Consider the following 13,142-nt stretch of genomic DNA (forward strand, 5'->3'; position numbering starts at 1 on the left):
ACACATGTGCTTGTCGACCAGGATTACAAGACGGCCCCATCTTTCCCCGCATTGTCCACATCGTGGACTAAACATACGAGTGGTTTCACGAGTGGACGGCTGAAGACCAAGCCTCATCCAAGACTGCGGAACCGCGATTTGATGCTTGGGCACTGTATATCCCAGTATCTACGCTGGGGTCGCGCTGGATCATATAGCAGAAAGAGGTAATACAGTACCTCAGTCACCTACTAACCAGCACATCCAGCAAATTGAACAACGCGGTTTTTTTTCGTCGGAAAACACAAGAACTGTGAAATCACAACACACGCTTATCCTTCACTTGGCAGAAAGACGCCTCGATATCGAACTGACACATGTGATTATTACTAGTTCGGTGATATGCATCATACCTGCACAACCATGGTACAGTACACGTTTTTGACACGGCGCTGTCCTAGCCAGACTCACGTTTTGTGGAAGGGTACCACTGGGAAGTTACGGTACACTAGCGTAATCTGCATATGCTACACTTGTGGCTCTAAACATCCCCGTGGGCAATATAGCGCAAGTCATCTGTCTGGATTCACTGGTGCTGTCATGCTTCCCTCGGAGATGGGTCCACAGTAGCAGTAACAGTGGTAGTGTGTTATCAGTAGGTACGATGTTCCGAGTATGAACGATCTTACTGTACGTCGACAGAAGACAGTCTTCACATAATACCGCACTTGGGTTGTATCGATCGCTTATCTGCGAGATGAGAGCCTCTCTGGACTTGCGCTTGTTGGAGAGTGGAGACAGGTCATATAATTGTTTCCTTTCACACCCAGTAGACAGGCTTCACTAAGCTGGAAACAAATAATCCTTTGCATCACTTTACCGATATGTAACGGGAATTAGACAGTCAATTGGTGTAACGATATCACCGCCGTTTTCACGCCTACTACGTTCATATCTTTGCCATGAAGCTTGTATACAAACGTCTTTTTGCCAACATTTTCTGCTTTATTTGACAACCCATATACTGCCGACCCTATGATCTTGCCTCCACAACGGACATCTTATAACCCCGTAACACCGACTCAAGTATACCACCGCCATCTCACTATATCCCATTCATCTACGCGTAACAGTACCTTCGGCACCTTCTCACCAAAGACGGCAGCTAGCCCGCGTGCCTAGCCGGTCCATTACGCTATTTCTCGACGCGAAAAACGGACCGACTACTCTTCGCTTCGCACTTGACCTCGTGCACCATTGCCAAGGCGTTGGCTGGAGGCCTAAAGAAGGATGTTACTTTCGCCCAGCAGGCTGGACGCTGTGGATATAGAGGTTAAGTCCGGGGTAAGAGAGAACGAGGGCCGGCATCGAATACGTCATCGTGCGGAGAAGGCTTCCTGTGGAGAAGGCGGGACCCTGAACTGGGTAGACTGGACCGGAATTGAGCCGAAGATATTCTGGGGTAAAGACAAGCGCACTCTCACTCATCGTCTTTTGCTGTGTAATTGTAGATCGCTTGCGAGGTGCCGGAGGTTCGCTCGAGTTGACGTCTCTCTCGACTTGCACATATCCATTGGATAGCTTGAATCCGGATTTCGTGCCTCCTTCTCTCCCTTTCTCTCTTCTCTACCAGCACCTTGCCCATGACGAGTTCTTATTTCGACATATGCGGTGCATCATAGAAACCCATACAATTGCCCCATAGCCTCCTGCATGTCGACAGTATTGGGTACAATACGTGGTCTCGGATCCTTTATACGTGTGAAGATCTGGAACACGAAGTGTAAACCCAATGTAAGGAGTAAACAAGGTATGACGAGGCGACTTAGTATGCGACTCCACGATATCCGTACCTCCTGCGATTTTCTTTCTTCAAGGACTTCTCTTTCTGCAGGTTTGATGGTTGCATCGTTCATCGGTGTCGACGCTGCTTCTAGGACCGTTCTGTAACTTAATCGACCGAGCCAGATATGCCATCCTAGTAGCATGACTGCGGCTGTGACGATACTCGTCCATGGAACTATCACGTACGGTGACTGGGCTCGTCGATCTAGCAGCTCGTATATATCATCCAAGCTCCGGACGGCGCGGTGCATTGCAAGTGGAACGAAGAGCATGGCTACTGCGAGTGCAACAGCTTCTAGGCAGCGCATGCTTAGGCGCTTGAAGAATGTCGATTCGGCCTTGTGGACATGCCAGTATGAGAGTAGATTTAAGAAGCCATTGGTGCGCGGATGGGTTGTTGACATTGTTAGGAGCATGGCGGTGGATTGGGTGGTATAGCGAAAGTTTGGCAGCCGTGGGGATGAAGTTTGAGGAAGAATAATCCGAGGCTGGCGGTAGCAATGGCGATGCGGCGGTAAGGGATACTGGCAACAAGAGTTTCTCTCCCAAGAACTTCAATGAGGTAGGCCTATGATGTCCCTGTGCATTCACTTGGTTGGCGTTGTTGTGGTGCTGTCCTTGATCTGGGCCACCTTCCTTCGTTTGCAAATGTCTTAACGCAGCGCAGTGACGCAACCAAGATAATACTCTTTCTCTCCTCCGGTCTTGCCTTGCAGCTCCTTTGGTAGTTATCCCGATACCAAACTCAGTTGTCCGCGCCTCTTTCTTTCGCGTCTTACGCACGACCACGAACCCTCCAAGCCCCTAGTTCCGCGATCTGCGCGTCCAAGCACACCAAAATACACAAGAGTGCGCAATTCGTCCCTTGACACTGTCGCCTTCTCTTTTTCCAGTCTGTCGTTGCCAGCGCGCCTCCTCTGTTGAAACTGCACGCCTGCAGAGATTGTTGCGCAGTCCTACCTCGGCTCGTCGCGTCGTATCCTCGTAAACCCGACGTACGAAAACCGCCGCCAAGCCCCCTCTTTGCACAGACTTTACCGCTCTTCCAGTACCACGGTTCTTATGCAGTGCCGTGTGCGACGATGATACTCGTTCAACAACAATCGTTCTGCTTCGCGTTGTCGTGTCAAAAGAAAGTGGACTAAAAGTTGGATGATGATGCTTACAACCACGTAGTCGTGCTTGGTCTTACGAAGTCTACGCCCTGATCCGCACTGCGCCGCAGCAAGTAGGATGCCACTGGATGCGTGAAGAGAGGGGCGGAGTAAGCGTTAAGGGTTGCCCCGCATTTGCAGCCTTGCGCCGCTAGCCTTCAACCTGGTGCTGTGATTGGTGCCTGGGCAGGAAGCGTGCCTGTGGCTGGTTAGAGGTTCAGATGTGGAAATTGGGGTTACGATGGGAGAGGAAGGTGAGTACCTAATGGATTGAGTTGGTGCACGTGATGCGGCGGTCTGCAGAGGCATCGAGGTTGCTATATCGTTGTAGCACAAGGAAGAAAGAATGGGAAGATTGAGGAAGAGTGGTAATGTTTATGATCGATGATCTCGACCGAATGAATAATGTTGAATCCGAAGGCGACATGCGACCACCCATCTACGCTTTCTATTCAAAAACAAGCGTGAACCCGTCCAGGCTGCACAGTCCAGGCTCCTAGGCACGGGAGCTGAGTGTCGTAAAAAAACAAGCAAAAGAGCAGCAAAATGCACGCTAAATCATTCAATCGACCACCCAAAATGCGCAACGTATGCCATATCTGGAAGCCATCAAGCGACATTTCCATGATCCCCGAAACTAACCGTCCTTGCGCGTGTCGGTTGTTGCAACCCAGCATCACCATACCCTTTACCTTCATAGTCATGTTCGTTCATGACGCCCAGACTCTTCCAACTAGCCTTCTCTTTCAGTCCGCTCGTGTTAGGTTCTCTGCTTATGTTGCCATTCTTTTCGTTGTTACTGTATAGGCTTGGTGTACTGGGTCGATGAACTGTAATACCTATGCCTAATCCTTGACCTTCAGGTAAAGCACTAGTAGGCGTGTTTTCGTATGAAAAGTCACCGGTATTAGCTCTGACCCTGCCACTTCCAGTGTAGTGGCCTTCGTCGCGGAGTGTGACATCACTACCAAAAGCTGGACCAGGACTGCGACTCGGCATCCTAGCCTTGCCGTTCGATGGGCCTGCGACAAAGTCACGGGGCTGAGGCGGCGAGTCCGAGTATGGCGTATACGCGGTTTGAACTCTGTTCAGAGAAGGTGCTGGTGTATGGCCTCTGCTGCGAGGTGTACCCTTGGGTGTACCACCAGGGCTCGGTGCGCGGCTGGGGTACTTTGAGATGAGGCCACCAGCTTCGTTATCGCTGTCGCTCACCAGGGATCTGTTACCCCACGAGATATCGCGATTGTGCGAGTGGCGTGGATGGCGACTTGTGTACTGTGCGACAAGCAAGAGGACGTTATCAAGGAACAATACTAGAAAGAGAATCAGCATGTGGACTCTTGATCTTCGACAGTGAGGGAGAACACTTACCACCAGCGAAGAACAGCACCACTATTGGAATCATCCAATGGCTCCCTTTGAACTTGAAACCATTGGTAGTTTTGTCGGCGATGACAGCAGACACACCTAGGATGATTAGCGTGAAGCCAACGACAACCCTATTGATGATCTCGCCGAACTCGTATTTCGTTTTGTGTATCTTGTTGAACCAGTACATGATCGCCAATACCAACAAAACACAGCCAGCGCCGATGAAGAATTGCGTGGTAGTGGTGTTGAAAACATCGGATACTGCGTCTAGCTTGACTCGTGGATTGGTTACGGTCGAGGTCACGGCGTTAAGTTTCGCGAGGGAATCGGCATGTGCCTCGTAGACAAAGACTTGCGCCCTATCAAACATGTGTCTTACAACGTCGCCAGTTCGGTTGTTCCACTCTTCGGACTTGAAGCCGTATGTCGCAGTATAGTTTTCGATGGCTGTGAAGTTGGTGTTCCAATTGTACGTGGCGTTCCAGTGTTTGCTCTTAAATCTTCCGTTGACAGCAATCATGCTCTGATTGAGGTAGTCAATATAGCTAGCAGTGTCAGAATAGCCATCGGCTGGCTTGGAGTAGTCATCTGGCTTGAAGGTCCATATCCATCTAAGAGCTTGAACAGCGGAGTTCCACACAATAAGCGATGTATTGCCTTCGACGCAGAGGAGAATCGCTGAATGCAACGGGTAGTGTATAAGAGCCCATACTTGTTGCCGTAAGGTTCCGAAGCGATCGTGAGAAAGCTGGTCGAAGTACAGCATCCACAGAAGGTACTACAAACTTTGTTAGTTGTGTCCTCCAAGTTGCTCAATCTGTGGCTACATACCAAGAGAAGGACGGCTGCGATGACAGTCCCAATTTCGCTCATGTTGTTGCTTGTCTGTCCCTTGGTAATGCATGCTACACTCTTGACCATTCCGATGATGCCTTCTCCGGTAATGATGAGGGTGAGCAGTTGCAGCCGCTCAACTAGATGGGTGTATTTGAAGCTGATAATTCGCCATATCATGGCGATGAGAAAGATCAGAAGACCCTCAACGATGGAGATGATGACCCTACACATCCAATTAGACTGAGAAATGACTTGAAGGCATTGTACTTACCATGCTAGTTGTTCCTCAAGACCGACCCGACCTCTAGGAAAGACAACCATGGTAATGGCATAGCCTATCGCTGCCGCGGCATGCACGCCAGCACTCAGACCTAACGGAATCAACGTCTGACGGAACATGCGCCCTTGCCACATAACCACAGCATATTGTACAGCGATCGCAATTCTACCAATTACGAGCACAATAGCAAAGTTCCGATATGATTTCTCAACACCACTGGTGCTGTACTTGTCGAAGACCGGTCCAGCATATACAAAGCCGGTGAAGATGCCGAACTGTATGGCTTTATGGAAACGATTCCATACGCAGTCAATACTGAATCGCACATCAAAGAGTGTGACGCTCAACCAGGTGAACCACATCAGAGTGAAGAGCTTGAGGTAGTTTATTAGTGCTAAAATCGGATTAGTCAGTGTAGCTGGGGAGTGGACAGTCATACATACACTCCGCATCAGTGTGCTGATGCATGGCTGTGAAGTACGCAAGGTTTGCAACGAAAAAGAGGTCATAGAAGAGCTCTATCGTGCTAGCTTCCGTATGTTGCTTGTAGATGATTATGTTTCCGCGACTTGTTCTGCCGTTCCCAGCAAGTGTAGTTGTATCATTCGAACTGTCGAATGTGCTTGCGTGAGTATTAGTCTTCTCCAGATCTGTGGAGTTACCCGTTACGACTTCGAGGACATCTTCATTGATAGGATTTGCGAGGAGGGGTAGATAAGTACGGCCTTTGCCATGTCCTGTGTGAGTACTCCCGTGACTATCGGTAGTCTTCCTCCGTAAACTGAAATAACGTGCGAGATCCATGATGAAACAAACGAAAGAGATGTGATGATGTTAGAGGGTGATATGGTTGGAATGACGGAGAGCTAAACAAGAAGGCTGCTATTCCACACAAGATATATGTAAAACGCCAGCTATGGGCGAAGACGCTCTGAAACAGTGCGATGTCTGCCAAGCACGCGTCGGTCCGTCATTGACAGTGAGTCGTAGTAATCCTACCATTGTGTGTAAGCCTTCGCCCCGAAACATGGTCAATTCGGTCATAGCATCATTGCAGCGGGAAGCTTAAATGAGCTATCAGTACCGAGCGACCGGTTAGACTTGTGCGTCCGGGAAACCGTTAGGGTGGTAGTCATACAACTCCAGAGACAACTCCAGTAAGGTGCAGACGACGGAAACCGCGGTATGAATCAACAGGTAGGCCTGAATAGACTTAAACGCGTGTCAGAACAAACCGTACAATCTTGGGGGTATTCTTAAGCTTGCACGACGCGAACCTCGCTTGCTATTGGTGGAGAAGCGTCGTCTGCCGTGAGCCATGCAGATGCGCTGCATGGTCAGCGTTGAACGGTACAACTTTGTGTATCTCAAATCTGTAAGACGAACCACGTTGTCGGTTTGATCGGTGCAGGGACAGTAAGTCGTGCCGATCTCTTAGGATGGTTGCCAATGATGAACGAACCAGCATTCGCCGCCAAGCTTTTAAATAAGCTCAGCGGGCAGCCTTCGGTCTCGCAAGATGCTGCGGTCCAGGCTTAGCAAACCTTTGTATTCGCCAAGTACTTTCTGTAGTTCGATCGTGCTTACGCTTGCCAAGGAATGCGTATCTTGCAGCAGCAGCATGCCAAGCCCTGCAGCTGGCCTGCGAGTTCTTGATTTGGAAGTGCATGCCAGCGCAAATGCTGAAAGGAACGAATAAGGCGTGGCCGACATACTGCAGCCTTATGGAAAGGGAGATGCATACAAGTTTTTTTGCCCATGTGGCCGCACGTGCTTGCACCATAATGGATGTATGAGATAACGGCGGATGTTTCGGCGATTATGAACAAGCTGCGTCTCATGGAAGCCTGCACAGTTTCAGCATGTTTAAATCACTTGGTTGATTCTACCCCGACGTATATATATCCGCTGCTCCAATAGACTGCACTAAGAAGTTTGTCACCGAGATGGCTAAATCGAGACAGACGGGTAGGTGTTGATGATTGGAACACATACCGTGCTGGGAACGGTCTGATATCTCTGATTGCTATCTCCGAGACGGCTCAACGTATTCGCTGGTGCCTTCTTCAAAGTCCTCGTCCTCTGAGCTTTCGTCGTCCTCATCCTCGTCCTCGGCTTCTTCATAGTCATCATCTAACTCGTCATCCTCATCATCCGGGTTAGGCCTAGCTGCAGGTGGACGCCTCGCCCGCAAGGTACGACCGGCCTGATTGGCTTCCACATCGAGTTTGTTAACCTTCGCTCTTACCCGACCCTGTCTGCCTCTCCCTTCAAAGTCGAGCTCCCATTCCAGCTCGAGTGCCTGCTGTCTAGTGCCAGCATTATCGATGATCCAGTTGTATGGCTGCTTCAGGACGATTTCGGTACGAATGACGAAGGTTCCCCAGCCCCGAGCTTTGAACTCATAAGGTGGTTTTCGGAGGATAACGTGGTTTCGCCGAAATGTAGGATGCTATCGATTGTCAGCCCTGCGGCGATAGCAAAAGTGGACGATGCGCAAATATCTCTAATCATACGCCTGTCTTATCCTTCCCGGAATCCCGTAGAACTCTCACTGGGCTTACTAGGGGCTCTGTGCGGAGAGACCTTGGCACCGTGATATCGTATAATGAACCTCCACTTGGTTGAAACAGGACTCGGAAACATACCAGGTAGATGTGCACTTCCTTGATTAATTCCGGTCTCGATGTGCGCACAAAAAATGACCAGTCGTGCTCGTTGTCGTCGCCAGGATTCCTGATGAGCCTGTGCTTGTTGCCTATGAGGATCATGACACCCTCAAAGCCGTCACGCCCGATGCGTGATCCCCTGTCCTCTTCCTCTTCCACCCGTCTCTCGGCATATGTGATGGGATACTTCTGTTCCAACTGCCTTGCCAACGCGTTATCCGGGGCCGCAGTGGTACGAGTCCTGCACATGGGACAGTTCGCTTCGAGGTCATACGTCGGATCATAATTTGGGTCGAAGTCTGCGAGGTTCACATCCCAGCTCGAATGTTCGATCCGGTTGGTATTGGAGGCGTCAGACCACTGCGCCATGCATGACGCGCATAGTAAGTGGTTGCACTGAGTTTTCACGGGCGTAAAGAGGAGTAGCTGGCATATCTGTTATCTGTTAGCAGCGGCACGCGTAATCACATATTGTGCTTACAGGGCAGAGGTCATCGTGCGCGACGTCTTCCGTGTTTGACGGTGTTACTGCTTCTGCCATGATGATGCTACGAAGACGAGATGGAAGTGAAAATCAAGTGAGTGCGCCGGGAGCGCAGTCTCTAGCCTCCATCCGTTGATGCATTTGTGGCATGGCTCGCGCGATGTTGTTGGAGAATGTGTTACCGTCATTGGCTGTGACGTCCTCCAGGCATCAGTCTGCGCCGCACGAACCAAGGCGGGAAGAGGGTCCACGTGACAACGCGTTGGGACTCCTGGAAACTTTCTCGCCCAGGCACATGCTTCATAGACCACTTTATGCACTAAACCACATCAAACAATCCTCGCAACAAGTCCCTCTCCTTCCAATGAGATGTACTTTCCCAACATAAATCCTGCTCCAACCCTCCTGTACCTCTTCTCGCCCCTGCCCGATGTCCCCTGGATCGCTGCTACAATCAAGACATAGTATCTTCTTAGCGAGTTCGAGCTCCCACCCTTCATCTTTGCGACGATCACGCACTGAGGCGTTTGACCGTCACTCGCGCTCGTTCGCTCAGCATCGTACGTTATCTTGACCTCCTCCGGCAATCGCCCAGCAACTTTGAAGTCGCGGACCCATGCTATGATAGCGATTTCGTCATCCTGAGGACTGGTATCTGCCGTGGAGAGTTTATTACCACCACGAGTCCAAGGTGGAATTATCTCGGTGCGCTCCCAATTTGCTTGGTCGAAAGGTGGATCGATATAGTCTATGCCACCTCTATACGCCATCCAGGACCAGCTTGGGACTTTCACTTTGCGACCCAACGGAAAATCGATCGGCGTCATGTTCGGCAAATCGCCACTCTCCTCACCGCGTTGCCACAGTAGACTCCGATGAAAGAGCCCGCCGTCCTCTTTGTCCCCGTCGTCGAAGATACCAAATGCTCCTCGTGTAGTGAATGCATTTTGCAGACGCTTCTCGAGACCTGCGATAGCAAACGGCCGGTCAGAGTAGTGGGTGAAGTCGAGGCGGGAGTATTGTCTGTAGAGGCCTTGGAAATAAGCGATCTTTCGCGCGCGATTGGCACGCATGGCCTTGTTAGGGAAGTTTGGGTCGCCGAGGAAGTCTGCCATGTTGCTGAGCTTTGGGTCAGTAGTGATCAAGAAGCCAATCAAACCTATCGTGACTCACTTGTGCAGTCTAGTCAGGGTCTCACATCGGACCCCTTGTCCACACTCGAAGTATGACTGATTTCTGGTGAAGTAGATAGTCCGCCGTGCTAGCGCGCGCTCTTGCAGCACCCAGCCCCTCTTGTTCAGCGACCCCTCGATAACATCTTTACTGAAGTTGTCGATCGTCTTGCAGACAAAGAAGGGTTTTCTGTTGCCTCGCTGAATGGTAATGTACTCACGCTGAGGCCTGGGACCAAGAAAGCCATCCAGTTGGTTGCTTGCTCGGCTTGCAGCAAGCACGCAGTACGCTCCACTGAAAACTGCTTCCATCTTTTTGGACTCATCGTTAAAGTCTCCGAACTCACCTTGGATGATACAAAGCGAGTCCACCCATAAATAGCGAATGCCGATCCTTCGTGTACATCTGACAGCGTCCCGAAAGGTCGCTGGGAGATCGCCTTCGGGAATAGCATATAGATGATTGGCTAGATTCTCTGGGATGGTACAAAACGGTGTGTACTTTGTGGTATCTCCCCATGGATGCGACAGTGCGATATATTGTTTGCTCGAGATGTGCTCTAGCTTCGTCTCGACGAGACGCAACGTAGGCGCATCAGAGGTGCCCACGTCGAGCAGTCTTGTTGGCAGACTCTGAGATAGCCCTTGACAGCCCGTGTGCTCTGTATCGCAATCTTCGAGCCAAAGCTTTATGATATTGAAAAAAGCATCTGATCCAGCTTCGGGAAGCTCTGGAAACCCAACTTGTATAGGACACGGAAGGTCCATATTTGGACTCCTGACGAGGGAAAGAACAGGATATGAGTCACCCGTCATGATGATGCTTGACTGGTCTCTCTGGAATCTCGCTCGATCTCCTTTAGGGTCTTCGGCTTGGCTGTGAATCTCGTACAGCATTCTGCAGAGATCACATTTCGGCGCACGATCTTCCAACGTAGACACCTGCTCCTCAATGCTAAAACCGCCCTTCAGAAAGTTCCGCGTCGAGCACAGAGTACAAAGTTGGCGATTAATATCTGCTTGTGGCATGAATGCCTGCATACCGACCGTGCCGACAACTTTTTCGGTGAAGCTGTTATCGATCTGAAACTCCCAATCTTTGAGAGGCGGGAGCGTATAGTCGGTACCAATAGGCCGACCGAGCACTCCGCTCTTGAGCGGTCCTGAAGGTTGTAGATTACTCAATGGGAGGCTAGCACTATTCGGCGATAGCATTGGGGCAGTGAACGTCGGCGTCCTGACGTTGGTGCGGTCTTTGCCAGTGAACATGTAGCCAGGTACATCTCTTTTTCCCAATATGCGATCAAGCGCATCCCGAAACTGCGCAGCAGTGGCTCGATAGTGTGCAATAGACTGGCCGAGTGCTGGAGGAAGTAAAGGTCGACCGCGAATAGTTCCACTCTTTCTGTTAGGTGGTAAGTTGACGACTAACAGCATCTCGCGTACGATTTTGAGCAGATCTTTGGTCGCCGAGTCGCGCCCTGCTGAACACTCCGGATCCTTAGTCTGTACGTGATCCATCCACTTAAGGACTGTAGGGTGGACTCTGGCGCTCTCCGGTTCGCTCGCGTCCAAGACTTCGTAGTACTGGCAAATCTGTTGTGTGTTTCCTTCGATCTGTTTGTAGAAGTTGCTCAACTCGTCGTTGCCATACAGGATCCAGACAATGAACTCAAACGTAATGCATCCCATTGACCAAATATCGTACAACCGGGAGCGCGCATTCTCGCCGGTAACAGTCTCTGGCGCTTCGTATCGTCGGGTACCGTATCTGGTACTTGTCGCCTTCCCTCGCTCCTGTGTAGCCACCACGTGTCGTTTTGCAAGGCCCATGTCTGCGATCTTCAAAGTCCCTAGGTCGAGCTTTGATCCGTTACCAAGAAATCTGAGAATATTCTCCGGTTTCAGATCACCATGTCTGATGGATTCCGCATGCTCCGCGTTCTTGTAGTCGTCTACCTCACTGTCAAGTCCATTGTCACTACCAGCGTCGCTTCCATGGATCAGGTGCGATTCCACAATATTCGAGTCGTTCAGCCTTATTGTTAACCCATTGACACCGTTTTCTAATTCTGCGCGACCACCATCGAAGTTGTGAAGTCGATCCAAAGCATCCGCAATACCTCTAAGCTGTAAGATGGTATGTTTTAAAATGTATGAATTGGGAGCTTCTCGGGGCGTGTTGTTCCAATAATCGCGCAAACTATCTCCATCTGCCCAAGGGAACATGAAATAGCGACTATGGCCTCTGCGAATAGCTGCAATACATTTCACGATGTGGGCATGGTCGAGTTTGTTGATAGCTTCTAGAGCGTTGGCTTCAAAGTTCCAGGCCCGGTCGGTTCCAGCAGCTTGCTCTCCTCCTTGGGGTACTTTGAGCTCCTTCAGCGCTACCTATTCGAGAATCTCAGTAGACAAACCCCGGTACATGCGATAGTCAACGTACCTGCTGCATCTCCGGATATTCATGGTGGTCTTTGTGTATAGTAACACGATATACGGAACTGAAAGCGCCATCCTTTGGGACTGCACCGTCTGAAGTGAAAGGAAATATACATTCCGCTTTCAGGTCGTAGTCGTACTTTTTTTGGGCAAATACTGGAACTAAACACTTCCACTGCTTCTCTCGGAAGTTATCTATCTTAAGGTCACTCCAGATCCGCGGAGGAAACGTATCTTGGCATGGCGGGTTATCAACCATTGGCAGTCTGTCATCAGTATATCCATGTCTTTGGAACATGAACATCGCCAGTAGCAGATAAAATGGCTCAAAGTCGCATTGGATGGCAATAGTGAATACTTTGGGGGCCTTGTTCCGAATCCATGTGGCGAGCTGAGACCGACGTTCGCGATCCCATCTAGCGGTAAGCTCTGTTGGATATCTCTCAATCTTAGCCAGCTCCTGTTCGATCGCTGCTTGGATAATTGTCAAGCAATAGAGTCTTTATAGATACGAGATGCACCGCGATAGTGGAAGTAGAGGTATATTGCCTTGTAAGACTAGAGACGAACCGCTGTCGAGCCACAACAGCGGTAAGGTAGGCTAATATACTGCGATTGCTTGGCATACCGGCCCGAACGGGCCCGGAGTAACCTGGTGCCTGACAATAATAAGCTCCTTGATCGCATTTTCAGGGAGGTAAGCGCGGTTTGGATCATGGAACGTTGCTGTCACGAACCGACCAAGTATAGTACGGACCAGATCGGAGCCTGAGTTTTCGGGCGGGAAAAGGTTATCTAAATCGTCGTCGTTCGATTCACACGCTAGGGTGTGTGTTCCGGTGTGTTTCTTTTCGGTGTTGATTAGGTTCTCGGGTCGGATCGGCTGGATCGCGCGCGCGATGGTTCCCC

The 13,142-nt window shown here is 50.3% G+C and overlaps 4 protein-coding genes across 4 annotated transcripts; all 4 read right to left on the reverse strand.

The window, feature by feature from the left end:
* Nucleotides 1-2,917: 2,917 nt before the first annotated feature.
* On the reverse strand, nt 2,918-6,270 carry ALTATR162_LOCUS3165 (uncharacterized protein; the record flags this gene model as incomplete). The annotated part of the gene is made up of 7 exons (XM_043310771.1): nt 2,918-2,932; nt 2,991-3,063; nt 3,664-4,291; nt 4,350-5,127; nt 5,181-5,409; nt 5,458-5,860; nt 5,910-6,270. 7 exons carry the CDS (start codon nt 6,268-6,270, stop codon nt 2,918-2,920), a joined length of 2,487 nt encoding a protein of 828 aa, XP_043166706.1.
* A 452-nt stretch (nt 6,271-6,722) lies between these two features.
* Nucleotides 6,723-7,249, reverse strand: ALTATR162_LOCUS3166 (uncharacterized protein; the record flags this gene model as incomplete). The annotated part of the gene is made up of 3 exons (XM_043310772.1): nt 6,723-6,795; nt 6,853-6,988; nt 7,054-7,249. 3 exons carry the CDS (start codon nt 7,247-7,249, stop codon nt 6,723-6,725), a joined length of 405 nt encoding a protein of 134 aa, XP_043166707.1.
* Nucleotides 7,250-7,492: 243 nt separating this feature from the next.
* Nucleotides 7,493-8,676, reverse strand: ALTATR162_LOCUS3167 (uncharacterized protein; the record flags this gene model as incomplete). Its single annotated transcript, XM_043310773.1, has 3 exons — nt 7,493-7,918; nt 8,115-8,570; nt 8,617-8,676. The coding sequence occupies 3 exons, from the start codon at nt 8,674-8,676 to the stop codon at nt 7,493-7,495; spliced, it is 942 nt and encodes a 313-aa protein (XP_043166708.1).
* Nucleotides 8,677-8,948: 272 nt separating this feature from the next.
* On the reverse strand, nt 8,949-12,537 carry ALTATR162_LOCUS3168 (uncharacterized protein; the record flags this gene model as incomplete). The annotated part of the gene is made up of 3 exons (XM_043310774.1): nt 8,949-9,738; nt 9,793-12,185; nt 12,238-12,537. 3 exons carry the CDS (start codon nt 12,535-12,537, stop codon nt 8,949-8,951), a joined length of 3,483 nt encoding a protein of 1,160 aa, XP_043166709.1.
* Between the last annotated feature and the right edge of the window lie 605 nt (nt 12,538-13,142).

This window comes from Alternaria atra, assembly GCF_907166805.1.
Source record: "Alternaria atra isolate CS162 genome assembly, contig: 22, whole genome shotgun sequence".
NCBI lineage: Eukaryota > Fungi > Ascomycota > Dothideomycetes > Pleosporales > Pleosporaceae > Alternaria > Alternaria atra.